At 41.8% G+C, this 27,480-nt stretch overlaps 1 protein-coding gene across 6 annotated transcripts in view; it reads right to left on the bottom strand.

The window, feature by feature from the left end:
• The window catches only part of ABI1 (abl interactor 1), a 112,758-nt gene extending 87,402 nt beyond the window's left edge, over nt 1–25,356 (bottom strand). For all 6 annotated transcript variants that reach the window (XM_079773052.1, XM_079773054.1, XM_079773056.1 and 3 more), the window contains exon 1: nt 25,135–25,356. In XM_079773052.1, the coding sequence (XP_079629178.1) occupies nt 25,135–25,251 (117 nt within the window). In that variant the 5' untranslated portion in view covers nt 25,252–25,356. The remainder of the gene's footprint in view (nt 1–25,134) is intronic.
• Between the last annotated feature and the right edge of the window lie 2,124 nt (nt 25,357–27,480).

Genomic DNA, 27,480 nt, shown 5'->3' with positions numbered 1-27,480 from the left:
AGAATGGAGACAAGAATTCTGTTTTAATATGTACTCTGTACCACACACAAGAAAGGCAACTTTATGTTAAATATTCCCACTTTAACACTGGGGGATGGGGGGGGGGGCGGGGGAGTGGGGAGATTGATGAGCTCAAGTACCTTGCCCAAAGGAAAGGCATGGTACTTCCACTATGCCACACTTCATCCCAGTCTATAACCTAAGAGTGAACAAAGTATAGTTCTAATGTGTCAGAGTGAAACTTACTAAAGTATTTTCCCTAAGATAAACCACTCCAAATCATCATTATCTAACTGGTGTATCACATGAATTTTTTAACAGAAAAAAAAGTTTTATTTATATATACAGCATGCATATATGTGGGAAAACTGGAGTAACTCAAAGGAGTGGTTATACTTTAAGGCAGGGGTCTTGTTTTATTTATAGAATCGGTTTTAAACAGGGGGCCAGTTCACTGTCCCTCAGACCGTTGGAGGGCCGGACTATAGTTTAAAAAAACTATGAACAAATTCCTATGCACACTGCACATATCTTATTTTGAAGTAAAAAAAACAAAACGGCAAAAACACCCGCATGTGGCCCGCGGGCCGTAGTTTGAGGACGCCTGCTTTAAGGCTTATACAACATCTTAACATAAGGGCAACAAATTGGGGAGAATTGATTAGACAAAAGAAACGGGGAGTTAAATTGTGTAGTAAATTGGGGCAAGGAAACTAGGAACTGCATGGTAGAAAAGGGTTATTTAGTAAGGTGTGTTAAATGTACCACTTGAATTTTTTAATTAACCAAAAGGGAAAGACAATAGAGAAAGCTTTCTCAGGATAGTTGAGAATGTTTCTGTAAATTACCTTTTTTGTAATGTATTAATTGATTTGAGAGAGAAACATCAATTTGTTGTTTATGCATTCATTGGTTGATTCTCATATGTGCCCTGACTGGAAATTGAACCCGCAATATTGGCATATCGGGAAGATGCTCTAACCAACTGAGCTACCCGTCCACAGCAAGAATGTTTTTGATCTACAAAACAGCTAATACTCTATGGACGGATTCTATAAATAAAACAAAACTTAAACATGTAACACTGTTCTATAGTATTCCTCACCAAAGTAACAAATTCACATCTTTAATTCAAACCCAAATAAGTGTGCTTTGCCAGGAAATTACTTAAGGAATGCAGTATAATGCATCGTTTTACAAACTGCAAGGTAAGGTGGTAATTAATACTTATACAATGAGCACAATCCTTAATTAACTGACTTGAGAAAAACAAAGTACTTGTGCTAAAAAAAAAATCCTATAAATACCAACAAAAATATCTTGTCCTACCATTGACTTCCTACTTCCTCACACAGCTTACAATACAGTCTCACAGAATCAATCTTGGCTGTCTCACTCCTAGTGATTCATTAACCATATTTTGCCAACAAAACTATCAAAACCAATATGATACTACCTGATAAACTACATTTTCCTAATTTCTTAATCTGTTACGTGAAAGTAAAATAATCACAAAAGTCTAAGAATCAATTAATAGCCCTGACCGGTTTGGCTCAGTGGATAGAGTGTCGGCCTGCAAACTGAAGGATCCTGGGTTTGATTCCGGTCAAGAGCATGTACCTTGGTTGCGGACACATCCCCAGTGGGGGCTGTGCAGGAGGCAGCTGATTGATGTTTCTCTCTCATGGATGTTTCTAACTCTCTCCCTTCCTCTCTGTAAAAAAATCAATAAAATATATTTTTTTCTTTTTTTTTTAATATTTTTTATTGATTTTTAACAGAGAGGAAGGGAGAGGGATAGAGAGCCAGAAACATCGATGAGAGAGAAACATCGATCAGCTGCCTCCTGCACACCCCCCACTGGGGATGTGCCCGCAACCAAGGTACATGCCCTTGACCGGAATCGAACCTGGGACCCTTGAGTCCGCAAGCCGACGCTCTATCCACTGAGCCAAACTGGTTTCGGCAATAAAATATATATTTTTTAAAAAGAATCAATTAATAAATCTTTATTGAAATCAATTGAAGTTCTAAATTACAGCTATTCCAAAATAATCTAAGATGCAGAGTCATTCTCACAGCTCTTAAAAAAAAAATCTGAGCCCTAGCTGGTTTGGCTCTGTGGATAGAGCGTTGGTTGGCCTGCAGACTGAAGGGTCCCGGGTTTGATTCTGGTTAGGGGCACATGCCTGGGTTGTGGGCTCGATCCCCTTGTAGGGGGCGTGCAGGAGGCAGCTTATCAGTGATTCTCTGTCATCAGTGATGTTTCAATCTCTCTCCTTCTCCCTTCCTCTCTAAAATCTATAAAAATATAATTTTTAAAAATCTGAGATGTGAACAGAGGGATAGTCTGTTCATACACATAAAGTAGAAAGAAACAAAGAGGGAAAATACTTTATTAATAAACTAGAGGCCCAGTGCATGATTGAATCATGCACGTGTAGGGTCCCCTACATGCTTTCGCTTTCAATCATGGGGGAGCTGGGTGGCTGTCCGCTGGTGCACCAGGCCTTTCAGAAGCCTCCGGCGCGGCAAAGGCTTCTGAAAGGCCTGGTGCCTGAGCGGACAGGCACCCAGCTCCCACGCTTTTGCTTTTGATCGCTGGTGCACCAGGCTTTTCAGAAGCCTCCAGCGCGGCGGAGGCTTCTGAAAGGCCTGGTGCCTGAGTGGACAGGCACCCAGCTCCCCCGCTTTTGATGGTCCGCGGTGGGACTTGAGCTCGCTGCCCCAGAGGCCCCTTTTGTGCCGCAGCACAGCCATGGCGCAGACGCTGAGCTCCAGCCGCCGCTGGCGACGCGAGCTTAGCGTGCCGCCGGCCCAATCGGCCACCCCGGCCACCCCGAGTCCCGCCCCCCCGCGCCTCCTGGCCAATCGCGGACATAGAGAAGGTACAGTCAATTTGCATATTTGTCTATTATTAGGTAGGATTACCGCATACTGAATCCAAACCAAATAATTTAACCAAGAAGAAATCTAAATACCAATTAAAGGGATACAACAGCATTAAAAAGAAAACCATCTAACAAAGTATGTACAAGACCTATTTAAGAAATATTACAAAACTCTGATGATCAAAATAAACAACTAGTCCAATCAACGTGGCTCAGTGGTTGAGCAATGACCTATAAACTAGGAAGTGCTGGGTTCAATTCTGGTTAAGGGCACATACCTTGGTTACAGGCTCAATCTCCGGCCCTGGTCAAGGCACATGCGGGAGGAAACCAATCAGATACATTGATATTCCTCTCTCTTTTTCCCCTCCCTTCCACTCTCTCTAAAAGTCAATGGAAAAATATCCTCAGGTGAGGATTAACAAAAATAATAATTCTTTCCCTCACTGCATCCCAAGAACACCACTTCCACTAATAACAAACTTTCCATGTTTTCTTATCAGCCTGAGAAAAAAGACCAACATCCTTAACATAGCCTATAAAGCCTTCTTTGACCTAGTCCAGTGATGGCAAACCTATGACACGCGTGTCAGCACTGACACGCGTAGCCATTTCTGATGACACGCGGCCGCTGAGGCAGTCGCATGCCGAGGATGAAACATTTGCTGCTCCGGAGGATGAAACATTTGCGACTAGAGTCTTGGAGTTAGAGTCTAACTCCAAGACTCTAGTCGCAAATGTTTCATCCTCCGGAGCAGCAAATGTTTCATCCTCGGCATGCGACTAGAGTCTAACTCCAAGACTCTAGTCGCAAATGTTTCATCCTCCCCTATTAGACACTGTGCCAGAGGTCTGTAGGCCAAAACAACAGAAGTCCGGCACAGAGCGTCTAGTTCTGGGACTTCCGGTTAAGCCGGGATCTTTGCTCTCACTTCCGCCGGCAGAGCAGGGAGCAGCGGAACGCAGTGGGGACGCATCTCTGGGGGCCCTGCCATTACCAGTAACCAATTAACAGTTAACCACAGCAACCATTATCTACTGTTCTGGGGTGTCATGGATTTCTAATCTATCATTACTGAGATAAGTGAGGGGGAGGCTGGGAGAGGCGAGGGTTTGTGGCATGCTATGGGTGCCATTTCCCGCCATTAGAAATAGCGGCAGCCATTTTAATTCACATAAGGAACACCATCTTGCTCCATAGTGCAGACTCCATTTCACCACTATTACTGTTGTGCATCCTTATTAACCCCTATTTCTGCTTATTAACCCTGCCCTTTCCTAAAAGACAGCTATATGCACCATTTTGTGGTTAGTTAGGCTAGTTAACCCCTAATTGCCTGCAGGCCTAACAAGCTATCTATAATTCTATCTTCTGTCACTGCCCCCCTGATGGAGAACCCAAAAAATAAAAAACTAAGGTTAAGTGAAGGAAGTGGTAGTAGCAGTGGCCGACCCTTTCAAGAGACATGGATCGAGATGTGTGGCTTTATAGAAAAAAATGGCAGATCATTTTGCGTTCTATGTACTGAAAAGGTAGTAAGCAGAACGTGGAATATAAATAGACATTTTGAAACTAATCATTCCCAGCTCTTGGAAAAAAGTGAGGATGAAAGGAAGGAATACATTTCCAGGCAGCTACACCTTTATAAGAGCCAATCTAATTCCATCCTTAAATTTATGAAAGGCTCTACAAATTTAACATCTGCAAGATTAAGCATTGCTCACTCTATAGCTCAGCATGGAAAAGCGCTCAGTGAGGGAGAATTTATTAAAGAAACTCTCCTAAAATGTGCACCAGTTCTATTTCACGATATGCAGAATAAAGATGCAATTATTAAGAGAATATCTGAGTTACCACTCAGTAGAAATATCATAAAAGACCGAATAATGAGACTAAACACAAACGTACATCAATTAAAGAGACATAAGGAAGTGTAAATATTTTTCGATCTCTCTTGTTGAAACTACTGATGTCACATCACGTGCTCAGTTGGCCATTATTGGTCGATATTCTGATGGTCTCACAATGAGAGAAGTGTTGATAAAGTTAGTATCAGTGTCAACAAGTAAATCAGGAAGCGAAATATGTAAGGTTGTTATACAAACATTTCGTGATCTAAGCATTGATATCTCTAAAGTTGTGTCAGTGACGACAGATGGGGCACCAAATATGGTGGGGAAAAAAGTTGGATTCATCAAATTGTTTACAGAAGCTATTGGACATCCGATTGTGCCTTTTCATTGTATTATCCATCAGGAGGCTTTATGTGCCAAGGCAGGATTCACCGACTTAAACAACTTAATGTCAGTTGTTACAAAAATAGTTAATTTAATAGCTGCTTGCCCCCTTCACAAGCAAGAATTTTCGGCACTTTTACTGGAGGTTGATTCCACCTACAGTGGACTGCTGATGTACAATAATGTAAGATCGCTGAGCCGAGGCAAAGTTCTTGAACGCTTTGTGGAGTGCTTTGAAGAAATTAAGGTATTTCTTGACGATAAGGATCTGGGAAACTTCCCTCAGCTTAATGATGATAAGTGGGTCAACACCCTGATGTTTTTTACAGATCTCTCTGTTCATATTAATGAACTGAACTTAAAGTTACAAGGTTTTGGCAAAAGTACTGACGTTATGTTTGGATACATAAAAACTTTTGAAAGCAAAGTTAAAATTTTCAAGCGAGATGTAGAAACTAAAACTTATAAGTATTTTCCTCGAGTAACAAAGTATTTTGAGAAGGCCAGTGCAGCTGTACAAAATGAAATGGAACTCTTGCATATGAAGTACCAGCATGTTTTAGACGCGTTACTTGGCCAGTTTAGTGATAGATTTAGTCAATTTAGAAGTCTAGAACAGACCATGAAAATAATTAAGTATCCTGATGTAGTAGTCTACAGTTGTTTGGAATTAAATGGTTTCCAATGGATGCAAATTGATGATTTGGAGATGCAACTTGCAGAATTTCAAGACAGTATCTGGGCTCAGGTGTTTGTCGACTTGAGGTCAAAGCTTGAGAATCTGGAAAGGTGCCGCTTGGAGAATCAAGAGGAGTGCCACTACGAACAGGAAATTTGGAGTGCCTGGAACCGACTACCAGACGCTTTTAGCACCCTGAAAAATATAGCAATGGCTTTACTCACAATTTTTCCCTCTACATACTTTTGTGAGGCCTTATTCTCAGCGTTAAATAATATCAAAACCAACAAAAGAAACAGATTGACAGATGAAGTTAGTAGCACTTGCTTGGGCCTGAAGTGTACAAAATACCAACCTTCAATTGAAGATTTAGCCAATGAAATTCAGCAACAAAAAAGTCACTAATAGGCAGGTTAGTTAAAGAATTCCCCCTCCCCTTCACTTATCTTAGTTCACGGCACCCCACACAAGCTAAATAATATCAAGACCAACAAAAGAAACCGACTGATGGATGAACAAAGAAGTCACTAAGCAGGTAAGTTAAATATTTAGTTTTTGGTTTATTAAATACAATTATATATAACAATTATACATTTATGTTATTTAAACTATAAATATCGTGAAATAATGTTTTTTCCTCAAGGTGACACATTACCAGGGTTATGCTCAGTTTTTTGGCGAAGTTTGACACACCAAGCTCAAAAGGTTGCCCATCACTGATCTAGTCCCTACCTAACTCCTCACAAATGACTCTCCCTTCTTTGTTCACTACACTCTAACGCACGAAGGTCTATTAATGTTTAAAATCACTGGGCTTTCACTCACCATTGGACCTGTATACATAATGTCACTGTTCCCTCAAATAGACATTGTTTTTCCTTCTCTCAAGACAGAAACAAGATGATGGCGCAGGTAAACGCCTATACTGGCCACCTCCCACAACCACATCAAAATTACAACTAAAATACAAAACAACCATCATTCAAACCCGCCTGAAAGCTGGCTGAATGGAAGTCCTACAAGAGAAGAAAAAAGCACACAGAGAGCCCCGCTGTGGTAGCTCAGTGGATTGAGCGTCGTCCCATGGACCAAAAGGTCCTTGGTTCAATTCCCAGACAGGGCACATGCCTGGGTTGTGGGCTCGATCCCTAGAAGGGGTGTGCAGGAGGCAGCCAATCAATGAGTCTCTCTCATCATTGATGTTTCTCTCTCTCCCCCTCTTCCTTCCTCTCTGAAATCAATAAAAAAAAAAAATTATTTAAAAAGCACATGGAGACTAGGAGGAGGGGTGGAGGCCTGGAATGGGCTGGTCCAACACCTATGTGTGCTGTTTTTTTAATTGGGAGGGAGATCATCTCTGCAGAGGCATCCCATGAGGAGCAAGAGGCCCCAGCCCCACATCAGACCCCCAGCCCGGGTCCCAGAACTGGGAAGAGAAGTCACCGTAACTATGGGCTATAAAAAACAGTGGGGATTGAGGCTGAGTGACACTGAGGCTGCTGGAAATAGGTGTTCATTTTAAAGGGGCACAAACCTACAAGGTCCCGCCTTCCTCTGAGCTCCAGCGCAGGTTGGCAGCTCTGGGGGATCCAGACACATACAGAGAGGAACTGGATTGTCTGGCATCGGGCCAGAACTTGGGGGCACCTTTCTCCCAGACAGAGGTACTCAGAGGGGTCACTGTTCCTATGCTGGGACTTCCCCTGTCACAGAGCTGACTCGCAGCCATATCTGAGTTTCCATCAGCCTGGCTCATAGTGTTTGCTCCACCGAGGTGATTCCCTGAGACCCCACCCCATCCAATTTGCAGCCCCACCCAACCTTGTTTGCAGAGACTTTTCCATATGAATGGCCTGTCCTTGCTCAAGCTTCAGACTTTGCTAAAATCTTTCTAACAAGTTGCAGCTGGTAACAGAATACCCCAAACCTATCAATAAGAGACTCAAGACCTGGCACTAGCACCAGCCTGCCTTGCTTCACATCTGGGCCCCAAGTGGGCATCTCCAAGCCCAATAAAATCGTTCCTGCAGAGTGGCCCCAGGCAGTGGGCTGACTTTGCACCTCCCTGGAGGCCCTAGAGCCAGTGCACCCAATGGACAGCTTCAGACCATACTATATTACAATTCTACACATCCACAAGCAACACACTCAATTGGCAGACTCAGTGAGCACTAGAGCCCTACTGAAGCAAGTCCTGCTCCATAGGGGTATGTTCTGCACAGCAGCTCTCCCACTAAGGTTGCAGTAGTTCCTCACAGCCAATTGGCCTGGAGGTCAATTCCTCCCGAGACGCAAAAGCAATCAAGGATCAACTAAAAGACTGTGCACAGGAGGCAGCCCACACAGGGGCGTACCTAGAATGCCCAGCTCAGGTGACTGGGGAGGCTGAGCCACTGGGCCTTATAAGAAGCCTACTATACAAGGCCACTCTACCAATTCCAGAAGACAGAGCAGCTCTTCCTAATACGTAGAAACAAACACAGGGAAACAGCCAAAATGCAGAGACAAAGAAATATTTCACAAATGAAAGAAATGGAAGCAAGCAAACTACTGGGTACAGAGTTCAAAACCATGGTTATAAGGTTATTCAAGGATCTTAAATGACAGTTTCAAGGGATTTAGTGAGACTTTCAAGGATCTCAGTGAGAATGTCAAACATATGAAAAAGGACCAGTCAGAAATTAAGCATACACTAACAGAAATAAATAATAATTTAAAGGGATTCAACAGTAGAGTAAAGGATTCTGAGTATCAAATCAATGAGTTGGAATATGAGGAAGAAGAAAACACCCAATCAGAAGAGCAAAAAGAAAAAAGAATCCAAAAATATGAAGACAGTGTAAGGAGCCTCTGGGACAACTTCAAGCATACCAACATTCACATTATGGGGGTGCCAGAAGGAGAAGAGACAGAGCAAGATATTGAAAACCTATTTGAAGAAATAATGACAGAAAACTTCCCCCACCTGGTGAAAGAAATAGACTTACAAGTCCAGGAAGTGCAGAGAACCCCAAACAAGAGTAATCCAAAGAGGACCACACCAAGACACATCATAATTAAAATGCCAACCGTTAAAGACAAAGAGAAAATCTTAACACGTTAAGCGCCCAGGCTGTTTTGTCTTCCGGATGGAGAGTATAGTGTCAGTCACCGGTAACTGACTGGGCGCTTAACGTGTTAAAAGCAGCAAGAGAAAAGCAATTAGTTACCTACAAGGGAGAGCCCATAAGACTGTCAATTAATTTCTCAAAAGAAACTTTGCAGGTCAGAAGAGAGTGGCAAGAAATATTCAAAGTGATGAATAGCAAGGACCTACAACCAAGATTACTCTACCCAGCAAAGCTATCATTTAGAATTGAAGGTCAGATAAAGAGCTTCACAGACAAGAAAAAGCTAAAGGAGTTCATCACCACCAAACCAGTAAGACATGAAATGTTGAAGGGTATTCTTTAAGAAGAAGAAAAAAAGGATAAAAAAAAATATGAACAATAAAATGGCAATAAATACATATCTATCAACAATTGAATCTAAAAATCAAAATAAATGGCCAAGAAATCTAATGAACCGGTAAATAAAATAAATAGAATCAGAGGCATGGAAACATGGAACAGAGTGACAAATCTCAGAGGGAATGGCATGGGAAGAGATTAACCAAAGATCTTACCTATGGACACAGACAGTAGGGTGATGAAGGCCTGGGGCCGGGTGGGAACCAGATTGGGGGGGGGGGGGGGGCAGGGAGAAAGGAGGAGAACATCTGTAATACTCTCAAGAATAAAGATCTTTTTAAAAAATTCTTGGTTAACATATATTCACCCTTCATATCTCAACTCCAACATTATTTCTGTAGGGGTGCAAAAAAATAATTTTCCTCACACCTTCTAAGTTCCTCTAGCTGGGCGAATAATGAGACATTAATAAGAGAATATGTCCAAAATTTATTATGGATATACATGCAGAATATGAGACTCAAAGATTCATTGGGCAGTTGAGGTTTAGATGCCATTTTGGATAAAGGAGGAGGAGGGAAGAGTCTGGGATTTCAAAGGGAAAGCGGGTAATTTACAGGTAGTGAACTAATTCTTGCTGGGCCACCCAGAAACATGGAACACAGACTGAAGTTCAACAAACAAGCTTTGCTTGCTTTCTCCCTGTCAGCCACATTTAGTTTATACTGTGATGCTAAGGTGATGATGCTCCTTCCTTTCAGCAGGGTTTTCTGTATGAATTCCTTTAGGCAGGTAAAGAGAGAGGATCAAAGGTTTCTTTCGGAGTCTGTTCCTTCTAGAGAGCATGAGAGGAAAACATCCAGTGAGAGAGAAACATGAATCAGTTGCCTCACTTACGCACCCGGACCAGGGATCAAACCCGCAACCTAGATTCGTACAATAACTGGGAATCAAACCTGAAACCTTTTGGTGTACAGGACGATGCTTCAACTGGCAACTGGGACAGGGCTAAATCAGCTCTTCTGTAATAACCAGCTTAAAATCAATATCCCAAAAGGCAAATTTTGGGGTGGCATAATTTTGGTCCCCTCAACTTCTTTGACACACCAGGTTAGATGGGGATACCTGATATATACTCTTGTCAACATGTACTTCCCTAGATAAAATTTATTATAGTATGTAAGGCTGTGCCCAGCTTGGAGGGCTACAGTTGGGGATGGGCTGTCAGGTCAGTGGATCAACAACAGGAAGGCTGGGAGGAGGCACTTCAGGAGACAGAGAAATTAGTGTCTTAGGAAGACCCTGTCCTGGGGGCAGCCTAACTGTGGCTGCAGGTTCATAGGTTGAGGGTGAGGGTTCGAGAACAGAGGCAGAGATTATATCTAATTCACAAAACACACTCTGGCACATAATAGGCAGTAAAAAGATACTGAATAACTGAACGGGTGACAAACTAATATATTATCTTACTGTGATGTACATTAATATAATTATACATATTTCATTTTACTGAGCATTTCTCTTGGAACTTCTATGGTTCCAACTTCGGAACCTGTAAAATTTCTTCAAATCAAATTTGGAACATACTCACACTGGAAATAAATTAAATAATTACTACATCATTTTAGCCCAACAGGTGTCACTTAGTTGGTTGAGCATCAGTCCATTCACCAGGAGGTCACCAGTTCTATTCCCGGTCAGGGTACATGCCCAAGTTGCAGGCTCAGTCCTCAGTGAGAGGTATGCAGGAGGTAGCCAACTGATGTTTCTATCTCTTTCTCCCTCTCCCTTCCTCACTCTGAAAGTAATAAAAACATTTTAAAAGTAATCATAATAAAATAAAATCCAGACTCCTATTAGTAGTACCACAAAAGGAAGACATTAAGTCTACTAAACCAATCATTTAAACCAAAGTTCCTCAAAGTGTGGTATTCTGAGGGCTTAGGATCCCTAATTCTTTCAGGAGTTTCCAAAACTATTTTCATAATAATACCAGTTATTTGCCTCCTTTTCTTTTCTTTATCCAAAAATATTTTTCATTAATAGATTTCACAAGTCATGTGTTTAATGGAAAATCATGTTGTGTAAATAGTCCAGTAAACTTTTTCTATTTATGTTTCAGATCATTTAACTTTTCTTCAAAATCTGTGATGTTTTCAAAAGTAGATCTTGACATGAATTTGACTGATCAATTGATCCTACAGGATAAGCTCTATAGCAGTGGTCACAAACCGGTGGTCCATGGACCACTGGCGGTCGGTCTGTGAGGTCCCAAAGGTTGGCGACCGCTGCTATATAGGATACAGATTCAAAATCAGCAGTATCTTGATCAAGTAAGTATCCATGCTATTATTTTAATTCCATGACTTTGAGGTAGGAATCACTAAGTTTTCTCTTGGAATAGAATTTCTCTTGGGTTCAAAACTATTAATTAAGATTTCCAACACAAGGTGTCTCCAGGACTGGCCTCATATTATGAGTGCTGAGTAAAGATCTATTCTGCTGTTTCTGCAAGAGAAGTTTGGTGCTGACCTCTGCTACCCTCTCATTAGACTTGTTTAGTTTATTCACCAATGACTTTCTACCTTCTAATTCTTCTCAGTAGAATTGCTTATATTTTTCCAATCCTATTTTATTACAATCTTGAGAAGTTTTCATTTTGGAAGAGTTCATATTCCAGATCTTTATTTCTGAGTTCCAACTGACATCTTATTGAAGCACTATGATGCTGTATTAACAGCTCTGAGGTGTTTTTTTAAGATACTCTTTGGATCTGTAAAAATAGATTGCCTTCTTTTAATTTTTCTATGATATCCTGTCTTGCACTTGCCTACTCTTCTGTGTTGACATTTGCACTGATAATGCAAAAGCAAAGTTGACTAAATTACTAGCCTCTTAGCACAAATGAAGACAGTGTCACCAAATGTATTAGCAGTCACTGAGTTCTTTACTGCCAACCACTCAAAGGAAAAAAGTTAGCTTCACTTAAAAATGTTCTCACACAGCTGGTGTGGCTCAGTGCTTGAATGTGGATCAACCCATGCACCAAGAGGTCTCTGGTTCAATTCCTGGTTAGGGCACAAGCCCAAGTTTCGGGCTCAATCCCCAGTAGGGGGCATGAAGTATACGTTCCTATCTCTCTCTCCCTCTCCCTTCCTCTCTCTCTAAAATTAAAAAAAAACATATTTTTAAATGTTCTTAATAAAGCAGAAAAAATACTAATTTTATTCAATCTTGACCCTTAAGATGCCTTTTAAGGTTCTGTGTGACAAAATGGGTAGTCTACATAAAGTAATTCTGCTGGATTCTAAGTGTGATGGTTACCTTTAGAAAAAAGCACTTGTACAATTTATTTGCAAGTTAAATAAGCCATAGAACGGCCCTAGCTGGTTTGGCTCAATGGATAGAGCTCAAGGGTCCTGGGTTTAATTCCCATCAAGGGCACATATTATACCTTGATTGCAGGATCCTCCCCAGCCAGGGCCCTGGTCGGGGTTCGTGCAGGAGGCAACCAATCGATGTGTTTCTCTCACATCAATATTTCTCTCTATCTTTCCCTCTCTTCTACTCTCCCTAAAAATCAATGAAAAGATACCCTCACGTGAGTATTAATAAAAATAAATAAATAAGCAAGCCACAGAATGCCAAAAAATGACTTCATTCTTCTTCAAAAAAGAGATAATAAACTGATTATTCAGATTGGATATCTGGCAAACATTTTCCTAAAAATGTACTAATTGAGCCCATTACTTGAAGGAAAATAATTGGAAATATTTGTTGCCAAGAGTACAATTTGAGCTTTCAAGAAAAATTAGAAGAAAACAAAAAAGGAAAAGAAAAATTAGAATTTTGGAAAACTTGTATCCATCAAGGTGAGCTTGGGAAGCTGTTCAATTAAGATTCATAACATCTATGGTGATATTAATAAATATGATTTTTTTCACCCTATATAATAAAAGGGTAACATGCAAATTGACCCTAACGGGCCTGGGAACAACCGGTCGCTATGACGTGCACTGACCCACCAGGGGGCAGACGCTCAATGCAGGAGCTGCCCCCTGGTGGTCAGTGCGTTCCCACAGGGGGAGCTCCGCTGAGCCACAAGACAGGCTGACTAAGGATATCTGACTGTGGCTTAGGCCCGCTCCCCTAAGCCGCAGTCAGACATCCCCCAAGGGCTCCTGGGCTGCCAGAGGAATGTCTGGCTGCCAGCTTAGGCCTGATCCCCTGGGGAACGGGCCTAAGCCAGCAGGTGGACATCCCCCGAGGGGTCCCATGCTGCCAGAGGGCACAGGCCGGGCTGAGGAACACCCCCCCCCCCCCGAGTGCATGAATGTTCATGCACCAGGCCTTTAGTATCATATAATGAAATGTGCCAATATTCAAATCTGCATACTCAGTGAACAAGTAATGTACTGGAGTATAGAATGTTCATTGATATGGTTTCAAAAGAGTCCACATTGCAACCAATCTTTAAGAAACTACTATCTGACAAATTGTGATGTAGTATCAAAGAAAATTATTCACAATTTAATGCATAGGCTATGGAAAATACTTTCCTTTCCAACTATATTACTGTATGAAGCCAAAGATTCTCATCCAAAATAAAATCCAACAACAGGTTAAATGCAGATATGAGAATCTAGCTTTCTTCTATTAGACAGTCACTTAAGAAATTTGCAATAATGTAGAACAACTAGAGGCCCGGTGCACAAAATTCGTGCAAGGAAGGGGGGGTCCCCTCGGCCCAGCCTGCACCCTCTCCAATCTGGGAACCCTTGGGGGATGTCCCTGGGATCAGGCCTAAACTGACAGTCGGACATCCCTCTCACAATCCTGGACTGCTGGCTCCTAATCGCTCACCTGCCTACCTGACTGGTCACCCCTAACTGCCCCCCCACCTGCCGGCCTGGTTACCCCTTACTGCCCCCCTCACCGGCCTGGTCACTCCTAACTGTCCTGCCCCCCTGCCGGCCTAGTCACCCCTCATTCCCCCCCTGCCAGCCTAATTGTCCCCAACTGCCCCCCCGCCAACCTGGTTGCCCCCAACTGCCCCCCTCCTGCCAGCCTGGTCACCCCCTACTGCCCCCCTGCCAGCCTGGTCGCCCCACGCAGCCTGCTTGTTCAGTCGTTTGGTCGTCCCTCACTAACCGCCCTGCTGGCCTGGTGGCCCCACGCAATCTGCTTGTTCAGTCATTTGGTCGTCCCTCACTAACCCCCCTGCCGGCCTGGTCGTAGGCAGCCATCTTATGAGAGTGTGAGGGTTACTTTGCATATTACCTCTTTATTATATAGGATGCCATTCTTCTCATTAAACTGTTTTGTTTTGGAAATCTATGGTTATTTCTCAAAAAAATATATTAATGTGCCCTGACCAGGAATCAAACCCGCAATCTTCAGGTGCACGGAGGCCATTCCAACCAACTGGCCAGGACTACATGTTATTTTATTTTTGTTTGTTGTTGTTTTCTTAATATGTTTTTATTAACTTTTTAGAGGGAGAAAGAGAGAAACATCGATGAGAGAGAAACAACATTGATTGGCTGCCTCCTGCATGGGGATTGAGCCTGCAACCCAGGTAGGTGCCCTGACTGGAAACAGAACCAGTGACCTCTTGGTGCATGGGTCAATGGGCAACCACTGAAAAACACCAGCCAGATGCTACATGTTATTTTAAATGAACTAATAAATGTTTTAAACTTCTCCATTTTAATTTTTTATATAGTTAATACTGATAGATATAATCCACCTAAAGAAAAGTTCTCTGGCATCCTCAATATTTTTGAGCACATGAAAGAGTCCTGAGAATACAAGTTTCAGTACTGTTGATCTATATTACAGAAAACTACTCAAGGGATAAAGACAGATATTCTAATTTAACACACCATCACCTATATCTTTTTTCATTAAGACAGAAAAATTGATTTTAATATAAAGATTTTAAAAATATTTAGTAGGAAGCATACTTCATAACTACAACAAAAGAAATAGGTATAAGTAAATCAGAGGTTTTTTAAATATATACATTTTTATTGCTGACAGTATTACAGAGGGCCCCTATGTGCCCCCCTCTTTGCCTCCACTCACTCCCTGCCCCATCCCAGGCCTTCACCACATTATTGTCTGTGTCCATGGGCTATGCATAAGTATAAGTATGTAAGTATCTAATCTCTTCCCATTACCCCCTCACTTGAGATTTGTCAATCTGTTCCATGCCTCCATGCCTCACCCTTTTTTTTAATTTCTTTATTGATTAAGGTATTACATATGTGTCCTCATCCCTCCATTAACCCCCCCAAACCTCCCTGCTACTCATGCCCTCATGCCCTCACCCCCCTGGTGTTCATGTCCATTCGTTAGGCTTATATTCATGCATACAAGTCCTTTAGTTGGTCTCTCCTCCTTATCCCCACCCTCCGCTACCTTCCCTCTGAGGTTTGTCTGATCGATGCTTCTCTGTCTCTGGATCTGTCCCTGTGCCTCACCCTTTTTTGTTAGTCAGTTTATTTTGTTCATTAGATTCCACATATAAGTGCAATCATGTGATACTTGTCTTTCTCTGACTGGTTTATTTCACTTAGCATAATACTCTCCAGGTTCCTCCATGCTGTCTCAAAGGGTAAGAGATCCTTCTTTTTTACCAGTTAATAATGTGAATTTTTTTCAATAGATGCAGTTATACATATGTTGATATATATGCGATTTGATATGTATGCTATTTTGTTGTATTGACAAGCTTCTGAAGGTGTTAACATCATAGATATTTTTACACTTAAAAATGTCGAATTTCGTGCCAAAAAAAGAGCATTTGCGGAAGTTTTAATTCATTACTTTACTTTGAAGAAAAAGTTATCATATACTTCGGGAAGCTTATGGTGAACATGCTCCATCTCAAGATACTTGTGAAACGTTGGTTTAAACAATTTAAAAATGATGATTTCTATGTGAAAGACAAAGAACGTCCAGGTCAACCGAAAAAGTTTGAAGGCCAACGATTATTGAAGATGCGTGTCAAACTCAAAAACAACTTGCAGAAAGATTAAACATTGCTCAGGGAATAATTTCCAATTGTTTACAAGCAATGGGAAAGATTTTAAAGGAAGGGAAATGGGTGCCACATCAACTGAACGAAGGACAAATGGAAAACCGAAGTCATCAGTAAAATGTTGCTTCAATGGCACAAAAGAAAGTCTTTTTTGCATCGAATTGTAACTGGTGATGAAAAGTGGATTTATTTTGAGAATCCCAAATGCACAAAATCATGGGTTGATCCAGGTCAACTATTAACATCAACTGCAAGGCCAAATCGCTTTGGAAAGAAGACAATGCTCTGCATGTGGTGGATCAGGAAGGTGTGGTGTATTATGAGCTTCTAAAACCAGGTGAAACCGTTAATACTGATAGCTACCAACAATGAATAATCAATTTGAACCACACTCTGATCGTGAAACGACCAGAATGTTCCAGAAGACACAGCAAAGTAATTTTACTTCATGATAATGCACCATCACACACTTCAAAACCAGTTAAAGACATGTTAAAAGATCTTGCTTGGGCCCTAACCCGTTTGGCTCATTGAGCGTCGGCCTGAGGACTGAAAGGTCCCAGGTTTGATTCTGGTCAAGGGCATGTACCTTGGTTGCGGGCACATCCCCAGTGGGGGGTGTGCAGGAGGCAGCTGATCGATGTTTCGCTCTCTATCCCTCTCCTTTCCTCTCTATAAAAAATCAATTAAAATATATTTTTAAAAATTTTAAATCTTGCTTGGCCCTAGCCAGGTTTGGCTCAGTGGATAGAGTGTTGGCCTGCAGACTGACGGGTCCTAGGTTTGATTCTGGTCAAGGGCACATTTGCAGGTTGTGGGCTCGATCCCCAGTAGGGGGCGTGCAGGAGGCAGCTAATCAATGATTCTCTCTCATCATTGATGTTTCTCTTTCTCTCTACCTCTCCCTTCCTCTCTAAAATTAATAAAAATATATTTTTTAAAAATCTTGCCTGGGAAGTATTAACCCACCCGCCGTATTCATAAGACCTTACTCCTAACTTTAGATTACCACTTGTTCCGATCAATGGCACAAGCACTTTCTGAGCAGCACTTCAAAACATACGAAGAAGTGGAAAATTGGGTCTCTGAATGGTTTGCCTCAAAACAAGGAAAGTTCTATTGGGACGGTATCCACAAATTACCTGAAAGATGGGGGAAATGTGTAGCTAGCAATGGACATTACTTTGAATAAAGCACTTCTGATGTTTCTCTTGAAATTATCGTGTTTTCTTTGATTACAAAATCCGCATTATTAACTGGTACACCTAGTATAGCTGCATAGAATTCCATTGTATAAATGTACCACAGCTTTTTTATCCACTCATCTACTGATGGGCACTTGGGCTGTTTCCAGATCTTAGCTATTATAATTTGTGCTGCTATGAACCTAGGGGTGCATATATTCTTTCTGATTGGTGTTTCAGGATTCTTAGGACATATTCCTAGAAGTGGGATTGCTGGGTCAAAGGGCAGTTCCATTTTTAAATTTTTTGGGGGGAAACTCCATACTGTTTTCCATAATGGCTGCACCAGTCTGCATTCCCACCAGCAGTGTACTTTTCTCCACATCCTTACCAGCACTTGTTGATTTCCTGATGGTAGTCATTCTGTCCGGTGTGAGGTGATACCTCATCGGAGTTTTAATTTGCATCTCTCTTACAAATTGGTGACATTGAGCATTTTTTCATATGTTTATTGGTCATCTGTATGTCCTCTTTGGAGAAGTGTCTATTCAGGTCCTTTGCCCATTTTTAATTGGATTGACTTCCTTTTAGTTGTATGAGTGCTTTACATATTTCGGAAAGTTAACCCTGTATCAGATGTACCATTGGAAAATATGTTCTCCTAGGGTTCACTTTTCATTTTTTGTTGCTGTTGTTAAATCCTCACCTGAGGATATTTTTCTGTTTTTCCCATTTCTTTTGGAGAGTAGAAGGGGGGGGGGGGGGGGGACAGAGAGAGAGAGAAACAATCTATGTGAGAGAGACTGTCAGAGACAGCAGGAACACTGCTCAGCACTGCTGCTCCGAGTTGTTCTGAGTCCATGTATTCTTCTAAATTCTTCCCTATTGCGCCAGGGCAGGTCCTTCTTGAACCCTGACCACTGTACTAACTGTTGGGAACTTAGTCCAACAAGTATCAAAAACACAGGTTAATCTCGGCGGCGGGGCAGACAGAGAAACCATGAGAGGTTGTGGGTATATAAGAATGAGTCTTTATTGAAGAAGCCAGTGGCCATATAGCTGTCAGACAAAACAATTCTCCACAGCAAAGTCCATACAGGCAGGCAGTCAGACACCAGCTGGTTAACATGTACATCTCTCCCACAAAAGCAGCATTAATCTCTGTACCCACAGGTATTATCTGAGCAGCTGCACACTGCCCCCTAGACTCACCGCCTCCCATCATAGTGGTACCTGAAATCTCCAACTCAGCAGCTCCTCCTGTCTCCCCTGCCCAGCACACTGGCTGGTCTCTGTAGCCTCAAATAATAACTAACTCTGAGCTTCTCTCTTCCAGCACACTGGCTGGTTAACCTGGTAGCTATATCGAGCTCTCTGAGTTCTTAGCCTTATATCATGGCAGTACCAGCTCTCAGCTCCTTCTGAGCTCTCTAGCCTCTCCCATGCACATAGGAGCTACATTTTCTGTGCTTACCATCTCTGCTTCTTCGAGCTCTCTGCCCAGCTGCTCTCTCCCCTGGTCAGTGACAGCTTATATACATGCTCAAACAAGCTCTAACAAGAGACACACTTTGCCATCAGCATTTGCTACAGAAAGGCACTTCTGTGCAATTCAGTTGGGATTCCCAGAGATCAGTATCAAAGGCTAATGAGGGTTCCCAGGCTCAGAGTCTGATGATTCCCAGGCTCAGGGCAGGCCTTGGCCATTCTGGTGTATTGAGAACAAGGCCTCTGTGCTCCCATTGGCCTCGACGATCTGGGGACACTGGCATGGTTCCTACAGAGACACATCCACTGGTTGCCTCCCCAGGCACCTTGATGGGGGTGGGGGGCAGGGAGCGACCCAAAATCAAGGTATATGCCCTTGTCCAGGAACTGAACCCGACCCTTCAGTGCGCAGGTCGGCACTCTAACCACTGAGCAACACCTGCTAGGGCCCTTTTTCATTCAGATGATGGTTTCCTTTGCTGGGCAGCCTTTTAGTTCAATGCAGTTCCATTTGTTTATTTTTTCCTTGCCCTAGATTTATCGGCGAAAATTCTGCTCCACAGGATGTCTTGAGATTTTGTTGCCTATGTTGTCTTCTCGGATTTTTATGGTTTCACAGCTTACACTCAAGTCTTTTATCCATTTTGAGTGTATTCTTGTGTATGGTGTAAGTTGGTAGTCTAGTTTCATCTTTTTGCATGTGCCTGTCAAATTTTCCCAACACCATTTGTTGAAGAGAATCAAAGATTTTTTTTCCCCCCAGAGGATACTGAAGAACTCAAAAATAAACTAATGAAAACATGGGAATTGCAGGGCTGGAAGTGATAAACAAACTACTAAAAACCATCAGAATTGTCACTTTGGACACAATCTGATTCAAACTCATCCTTTTATAGAGGATAAAATACAGTTAAAGACTGGTGAAAATATAGAATGAGGAACAGAACCAAGTTTCCACACTGCTTGTACAGTTCATGTAAACTTTTGAGAGCTTTATGTGCTAGGCATTGGGCAGGCACTGGAGATACAGAAATATACAAGAAAAGCCTAGACCTGCTTTCTTAGAGAACAGCATCAAATGTCAAACAGGCATAATGAGTGTTACAGAGGAAATATACAGGATTCATGGGAGTCCTTAGGGCATGTACCTTGGTTGCAGGTTCCTCCCCAGCCTGCAACCAATGTGTTTCTTTCACATCAATAATTCTGTCTTTCCCTCTCTCTTCCATTCTCTCTAAAAATCAATGGGAAAATATCCTCGGATGAGGATTTAAAAAATAAATAAAAATAAAAGTGCAATTGTAAAAGTTCTACCATTTCCAATCTGTCCTAATCTCCTCAATCACTTTGTCTATCTTTACCTGAATCTAGTTTGTGTAGAAATCAAAATGTTCCAAAACATTTTGTTTTGTTAACTTCTAATTGTTTTACAAATTTTCTAATCAAAGTAAAGCTGAATCAGAATAGAAAAAAACAGGCAAGGATACACAGAAAGAAAAAGGATCCACTGAGCTCAGGGAAAAGTGTGCCAAAGCAACCATCCCCAAATTACACACATACCAGTTCTTATATTTGCCACTTGGAATTCAGAAGAAACAATGGTAAAATAGTTGTCAGGTTCCCAGACATGCCCAACGAGATTCTATCTCATGACATTCTAAACATAGTCTGAGTTCTAGACTCATTTACAGCTGGAGGCAGTGTGGTATAGAAAGAGCACAGCTGTGGAACCTGTGGAACCTGTCAGAGTTGGGCAGAAATCCTAGCTGCCAATTACTATCTGATCCAACAAAATTCATTTAACTTTTTTGAGTCCTAATTTCTAGATCTTTAAGAGAATACTGCCTGCCCTAACCGGTTTGGCTCAGTGGGTAGAGCGTCGGCCTGAGGACTGAAAGGTCCCAGGTTTGATTTCGGTCATGGGCATGTACCTTGGTTTCGGGCACATCCCCGGTAGGTGTGCAGGAAGCAGCTGATCGATGTTTCTCTCATTGATGTTTCTAACTCTCTATCCCTCTCCCTTCCTCTCTGTAAAATAATCAATATATCTTAAAAAAAAAAAAAAAGAGAGAGAGAGAGAGAGAGAGAGAGAGAGCCAAAACAGGTTTGGCTCAGTGGATAGAGCGTCGGCCTGCAGACTGAAAGGTCCCAGGTTCGATTCCGGTCAAGGGCATGTGCCTTGGTTGCGGGCACATCCCCAGTGGGGGGTGTGCGGGGGGGCAGCTGATGGATGTTTCTCTCTCATCGATGTTTCTGGCTCTCTATCTCTCTCCCTTCCTCTCTAAAAAATCAATAAAATATATTTTAAAAAAAAGAGAGAGCGAGAGAGGGTATTGCCTATCATAGAGAGGTTTTACAAGGAGTAAAGATAATACAAATCAACCAGCAGCGTCTATGACAAAATAAGTACTCAATAAATAGAAGTATGCATATTGCCCTCATCCCTTCTCTATTACCTTCTATGTTACCATCTTTTTTTATCCCCTATCCTGCAGTAAGCACCCTAACTCAGTATTAATTAAGTAGAACTTAGAATATACAATCAGAAAATCTGGATTTGATTCCAGGCATTATCTCTTATGAGATATGGAACTTCAGATTAAGTATTGAATTTCTCTGAACCTTAAATTGCTCATGATAAATAAATATTTTAATAATTGACTTCATTTATAAATTGGCATAAATTGTTCAGTACATAAATTTTAGCTTTTACCTATCCCAAAGTGCTCCTACTCAAAAATACCTCCTCCAAGATCAAGTTTGCATAATGAGCAAATTAGCATAAACTAGTGTCATAGGACGAAGAAATAAACTACTAAGTAGCTCACTGATGAGATCCCTTTTATACTCCCAAACTTTAGGATATAGTTGTTAACCTAAATAAAACTCATTTATTGAAGGAAATCCAAGCCAAAATTTTAAATTAAGATGTTTCTGTCCTTACCCAACATAGCAATTTGCATTCTGAGAAACCTTTCTTAAGCAGTCTCTACTCGTTTTAGCTTAGCTCACTTCCTATTCCCTCAAAATAGTTTCCATGATAAAGGCAGTGTGGACCCTAAAGTAGAGCAAATAGAACTGTCTAGATAAGTGTGTTCAAGTTGAAGAATAACTGTCTTTGACATAATCTACTAAAAAAAATTCAAACTGGTCAAAAGATGGCAAAAAGGCAAAGATTTTTCTTTGTCTCTCTATAAAAAACACTTTCTATTTTAAATATTATTTTCCTGAAACAATTTCAAAAATCCTGCCCTATTTGAGAGAATGTACGTTTTGGACCAGTTTTGCTCTTAATAATACAATTTAATAATTAAAGTCAATAGGAAACAAAAAAACTAATGAAGAACTCAAGGACTCAACCACACTGCAGCCAAAAGACCCTGTCAACAAAACACCTTATTCTAGCCTTAGCTGGTTTGGCTCAGTGGATAGAGCGTCAGAATGCCAACTGAAGGATCTCAGGTTCTATTCCGGTCAGGAGCACATGCCTGGGTTGTGGGCTCGATCCCTGGTGGGGGGCATGCAGGAAGACAGCCGAGCAATGATTCTCTCTCATCGTTGATGTTTCTATATATCTCTCTTTCCCTTCCTCTCTGAAATTAATAAAAATCTATTTTAAAAAAATACTTTGGTCTAACTGGACTGTACTTCCAAACTGTAGAAAAACAACAAAATGAAAACTGAATTCTTAGGATAAAACTCACCTAGGCAGTAATTTAACTAACCTTAAGAAAATTCTCAAAACATAAGTAACCACATACTTTCCCTGAGAGGAGATTATTTATGTAGGGTGTTGATTATAACCCAACCATGTATACAAAGGATACAGAAAGATCTCAAACGAGATTCAAATGAGTATTTTTAGTTCTCTTGGTTCCCTATACACAGCACCAAAGTTAGCAGTACAACAGCTCACAAATCAGCTACCACATCAACTTCCACAAGATCTTCATCATCTTCTAAGCCTGTCTGAGCATCAGGATGGCACCTAATGCATCATGCAGTCCAAAGTTTGAAGGCTACTAAAATAAACATCTCTTTCGCCCAGTAAGATCAAAATACCTCACTGATGTAAAGTTTAGGACCACAAAAAAGAAAATTGGAACCACTGATGGTGGCTCTTGGTACCATGGTACTAATAGTACTAGCATGTTTAAAAGAGGCTACATGAGAAATAATATGGTTTATCTTAATTAGGGATATTGCCAATAAGTCTAAAAGTGCTTCAAAGTTACATGATGGTAGCAGGAGGGGAAAGGGAAATCGGACAGATAGGGGGGAAAAAAGCTTTACAGCAGACCAACTACCTGGAAAAGAAATAGTCACCAGACAGGTTAAAACATGTTTGCATTTGCCAATACTTGGTAGTTACCACACCATATATTTGTCAGACTTCCCAACATGCAAAACAAAAAAAAAGCCACCTTTGTGAAGTACTTATCTTCTGACTTCTATAAAGAAATTACTTCTGGAATGGGGGCAATTTAACTTCCTGCCCTCTCCCTTTGACTCAATCAAAATCCTTAAAACCTTCAGCAAACTGACATTCACCTCAATTTAAAGGCTTTTCATGTTAGGTTGAATAAAAGTTATTGCAGTATCAATAAACTATAAGATCACTTTTCTATTTGAAAACTATATCCACACTTCGAGATTTTAGAGTATTTTAAAAAGGCTAAATATAAAGTTTGTAAAAACAAGAAATACAGTAGATGTGGCAGCCATTCAACAAGTTTATCAGTAAAATTCCTCAAGTAAAAGTTTTAAAAAAATTGTGAGATAAATTCCTCGTTGTGCTACTGAAGATAGAATGTTACTAATATGGAAACTGAGAAATATTCAAAATATTCTGGAAACAGAATCTCCTTCTAAAAATAAGGGGGAAAAGCATTTGCCAACATAGAAACTACTGGTTCTTAAAAATGATAATCACATGGGAGGCTTTCTATAAATACTTTAGTTCTGAACTGCAATAATCCTAATCTTTCAAAGCATATTTTGGTCATGCCTTATCACTAACAAGTGAATTCTTGGTGCCATTATATTGATACAAAGTATTCTGCTACTTTTTTTACTTTTCATAAACTGTTGGTTTATGAAAAGATCTACAAACAAACTACCGCACCACAAGTCACTTTCCATCATTAAAATAAAAACAAACAAGTATCTGTCATAGTTAAGGCCTCCAACTTTTTCTAATAAACCTACAATAACTAATACCGTATGGTTCTAAAACTGCATATGTACGGTAATCAATATGGAGGCATATTATATACATTTACTTAAGTTGGAAAGAGAGGAACCTTCAGGAAATAAGCAACCGGCGATTACACCATTCTACTTTAAGTTATTTAAGAAGCCAACAATTCAAGAACTTTTGGGGAAGGGAGAATTTAAGACCTTTTCCAAGCAGTTAGAAATCATTTGTGTGTTATAATAACGACAGCCCTAACCACCTCTGGACATACATGACGGTGGGGCGGAAGTGACAATGTTGGGAGGGGGGAAGCCCGACTTGAAAACGGACAGGCAGGCAGAGATGCAAACCTTCAATTAAAGGAATTTTGAGACGAACTTCTCTGAAACGCCCTCACTCATTTCCCACTCGCTTCCTCCTCTCCTCGGGGAGGTCGGTGTAATTGTGACTCATGACAAATTTTTTAAATAAATAAATAAATAAAAGACACACCCTCTGGGTTGAACTGACATAATCGCCCCCACGGCACCCTCCCTCCCCCGACACACACCCCGCTTTTCCTCTCCCTCGGCTGCTCCTCCCCGCGCCTCCTCCCAGCCTCTTCCTCTCCCCGCTCCCTCCGCCCGGGACCCCTCTCGGAGCGGAGGCAGCGAGGCTGCAGCTGGGGCTCCGGACCCCAGCCCGGCCAAGGGCAGGATGCCTGCCGAGGGCCAGCGCGACTCGGGGGTTCCCCCCGCCCGCGCCCATTTTCTCTCTCCGCTTCTGTGGGTTTCAACCACCTCAGCTACTTCCTGTATCGCAGCCCGGCTCCCTCAGCCCGACCTCTGGCCCCGCCTGGGGCTGGCGGCTGGGACCCGGGCGGCCGCGGAGGTCCAGGCAGCTTCCCACCCCGCCCAGGGTGGGCTGGGCGCTCGGCGGCGGCGGCGGGTCCTCGGCCCGCCCGGCCCGCGCCGCCCGCCTCACCTGTGTGTAGTTGTTCTCACAGTAGTCCGCCACCCGGGTCAGGTTCTGGTAACTCTCTATCAGCGCCCTCTTGCCAGACGGGATTTCCTCCTCTAGTAACATCTGCAGCTCTGCCATTTTCCACCCCTCCGCATCGCTTCCTCTGGCGTTAAAGAGACAGGCTGCACGGTCCGCGGAGGCTCCGAGCACCTCGCAGCCCGGATACAAACCGCTTACCCGCCCTCCCGCCCAGTATTGTGGGACTGCACCTCCTCCGCTTCCTCCTTGCTGTCTCCACCCCCTCCACCCACTTCGCGCGACGCCTCCAGCTCGTTCTCTCGCGAGCCTTCAGCATTGCCCTCCTCCTCCCCCACCACAGGATGGTTTTTTTTTTCCTTTGACATGATCTTCTGGGAATTGTAGTTTCCCACAGCCTCCCCGTCGGAAGCGCATGCGTCCTAGAGAGCCTCCGAAAGACAACGCGGACAACTGGGAGTAGAGTGGGGGAGAGGGAAAGTGCGAGTTTCCTAAAAGCTCCTGAAGGAGGCGCCACAGGGTGATTCCAGAGAAGAAAACATTTCCCCAGAAGGCTGTGAAACTGCAGAACTTTGAACATAGAACCTACCTCACCCCAAACTCCCAAAATTTATTGAAGATATATCATAGGTCTAAATATACATGTAAAGCAATAAAGTTTCTGCAGGAAAGCATAGAGTAATTTCACAAGCTTGGGCAGGCAAAAGTTTCTTAACTAGAATACAATAAGTACTAACAAAAAAAGAAAAAATTTGATAAATTGCCCTTCTTTAAAAAATCTTTATTGTTCAGATTATTACACTTGTTCCTTTCCCCGCCCCCCCCATAGCTCCCCTCCACCCGGTTCCCACCCCACCCTATGCCCTTACCCCGCCACACACACACACACACACACACACACACACACACACACTGTCCTCATCGATAGGTGTACGATTTTTGTCCAGGCTATTCCCGGACCCCCCAAACCACTTTCCCCCCGGGAATTGTCAGTCCACTTCATTTCTATGCCCTTGATTCTATTATATTCACCAGTTTATTCTGTTCATCAGATTTTTTATTCACTTGATTTTTAGATTCACTTGATAGATATGTATTTGTTGTTCATAATTTTTATCTTTATCTTTTTCTACTTCTTCGTCTTCTTAAAGAATACCCTTCAGCATTTCATATAATACTGGTTTGGCGTTTATGAACTACTTTAGCTTTTTCTTGACTGTGAAGCTGTTTATCTGACCTTCAATTCTAAATGATAGCTTTGCTGTGTAGAGTAATCTTGGTTGGAGGTTATGCTATTCATCACTTTGAATATTTCTTGCCACTCCCTTCTGGCCTGCATAGTTTCTGTTAGAAATTAGCTGACAATCGTATGAGTACTCCCTTGTAGGTAACTAACTGTTTTTCTCTTGCTGCTTTCAAGATTCTCTCTTTGTCTTTTGCTCTTGACATTTTGATTATGATGTGTCTTGGTGTGGTCCTCTTTGGATTCCTCTTGTTTGGGGTTCTCTGCGCTTCCTGGACTTATAAGTCTATTTCTTTCACCAGGTGGGGGAAGTTTTCATTCATTATTTCTTCAAATAGGTTTTCAATATCTTGCTCTCTCTCTTCTTCTGGGACCCCCATAATTCAGATGTTGGTATGCTTGAAGTTGTCCCAGAGGCTCCTTACACTATCTTCATATTTTTTTTATTCTTTTTGCTTTTTGCTTTTCCGGTTGGGTGTTTTTTGCTCCTTCATCTTTCAAATCTTTGACTTGATTCTTGCGATCTTCTAGTCTGCTGTTGGATCTCTGTATATTATTCTTTATTTCAATCAGTGTATGCTTAATTTCTAGTTGGTCCTTTTTCATATCCTCGAGGGTCTCACTAAATTTATCAGCAGTTTCTAGAAGATTCTTGAAAAACCTTATAATGCCGAAACCGGTTTGGCTCAGTGGATAGAGCGTCAGCCTGCGGACTCAAGGGTCCCGGGTTCGATTCCAGTCAAGGGCATGTACCTTGGTTGCGGGCACATCCCCAGTAGGGGGTGTGCAAGAGGCAGCTGATCGATGTTTCTCTCTCATTGATGTTTCTAACTCTCTATCCCTCTCTCTTCCTCTCTGTAAAAACTCAATAAAATATATTTAAAAAAAAAAAAACTACCCATCTCTATTAATGTGGCATGTGCTTTAAAAAAAAAAAGAAAGAAAGAAAAACCTTATAACCATGGTTTTGAACTCTATATCCAATAGTTTGCTTTCCTCCATTTCTTTCTTTTGTGACCTGTTTCTTTGTCTCCGCATTTTGGCTGCTTCCCTGTGTTGAAAGAGTGGATTTGTGTGCTAAGTGTCCT

Source organism: Cnephaeus nilssonii (assembly GCF_951640355.1).
Source record: "Cnephaeus nilssonii genome assembly, chromosome: 1".
NCBI classification, from domain to species: Eukaryota; Metazoa; Chordata; class Mammalia; order Chiroptera; family Vespertilionidae; genus Cnephaeus; species Cnephaeus nilssonii.
The sequence above is the reverse complement of the archived record's forward strand: the minus strand, read 5'-3'. Positions and strand labels throughout refer to the sequence as shown.